General features: G+C 44.3%; 1 protein-coding gene across 1 annotated transcript; it reads right to left on the bottom strand.

Moving 5' to 3' along the window:
* Window positions 1–17: 17 nt before the first annotated feature.
* On the bottom strand, window positions 18–962 carry LOC110099070 (the record flags this gene model as incomplete). The annotated part of the gene is made up of 1 exon (XM_020826098.2): window positions 18–962. A coding segment is annotated over exon 1 (945 nt), but the record flags the coding sequence as incomplete, so codon positions are not given.
* Between the last annotated feature and the right edge of the window lie 416 nt (window positions 963–1,378).

Here is a 1,378-nt window from a genome sequence, read left to right as displayed (position 1 = left end):
ATTCCACCGGAATTCACAGCATTAGCACTCAGCTCCTGAGCAGGAATATCCATATTTTGAACAACCTGCTTCTCCTGGGAAGGCACCATACCAATAAAATTCAACACCGACTTTCCCTTATCCTGTTGCATAATAATCATCTCCCCACTCAAAGGCAAAACTTCAGTTTTCTGTATTGAAGGCTGTACTTGCCCACCTTGTTCAACACTTTCCTGCACCTTAGGCACCTCTCTCCAAATAGCTTTAGGTGGTACAACTGGCTTAGCATTGACTGTTTGTGTTCTGTTCCCAACTCTATCATTATTTGGTCTTCTCCTTCTAGTTATAATGGTCCATTCACCCTCATCATTGTCAACATCTGAACAACTCTTGTGAGCGGGATTTACTCCAGCAAATGATACATCTCCTTCCAAACCTCCCAGACCACTGCCTTTAGCATCAACCAAGACCCCAGGCCTATCCTGCATCTTCTCACCACTGGTCTTAACAACATGTTGCTTGGGCTGAACAAAGTTCTCCTTACACAACTCTGCCTTATGTCCCACTCTCCCGCACTTCAAACAAATTAAGGGGATTCCCTCATATTCAATGGGTTGAAAAAATCTTCCATTCAACCCGTTAGCCCAAACTCCCTTTGGTAGCCTCTTTGACAGATCCAAACGCACACAAATACGAGCAAATGCACACCTATTCAATAACTTCGTTTGCTCGTCCATCAACAAAGGATCCCCTATACCTTCCGCCAACCTCACAAGATTGGATGCATCCCAATACTCCAAAGGTAAATTTGGTAACCTGATCCAAACCGGTGATGTAAATCCTCTCAAGGATTTAGAGGATAGCCCAGCAGCCCATTGTTCAACTCCAATGATTTGTCTAGCTACATACCAAGGTCCCCCAAGCAATACATCAACCCTGGCTTCTCTACTTTCAAACCAACACAAGAAGCAATCCGATCCCATAGTAGTAACCTGTGTAAGCCCAAGATGACCCAATTTCCTTTGAAGCTCATTTTGAACAACATAAAAAGGAAGACGACGTCCCAAAAGGCTGCCAACCAGAGTTCTGCTAAGCTTGCTCACATTAATTCTAGCTTTGTTAAGATCTAAGTTTACGAAACCATCTTCTCACAAGAAGCTACCAGCCTCATCAACCAAAGACAATTGTACTGCTGTGGACTTCTTCCAAGAATTAGAAGCTGTGCCAATCTCATCACCCTCCTTCTTAATCGACCTGGTTATGCTAGGAGTCCGAGTATCCTGCTGGGAGCTAGAAGAGACATTTCCCCGATCACCTGAACTGCAAACTGTATCCTTAGCCGAACCACATCCAACAACATCTTCATGTTCACGCCTAGACACTCGCCCAGTTTCCTTAA

The sequence above is a fragment of the Dendrobium catenatum genome, unplaced genomic scaffold, assembly GCF_001605985.2.
Source record: "Dendrobium catenatum unplaced genomic scaffold, ASM160598v2 original_scaffold_9567, whole genome shotgun sequence".
NCBI lineage: Eukaryota > Viridiplantae > Streptophyta > Magnoliopsida > Asparagales > Orchidaceae > Dendrobium > Dendrobium catenatum.
This window is presented reverse-complemented; position numbering and strand designations above follow the sequence as displayed.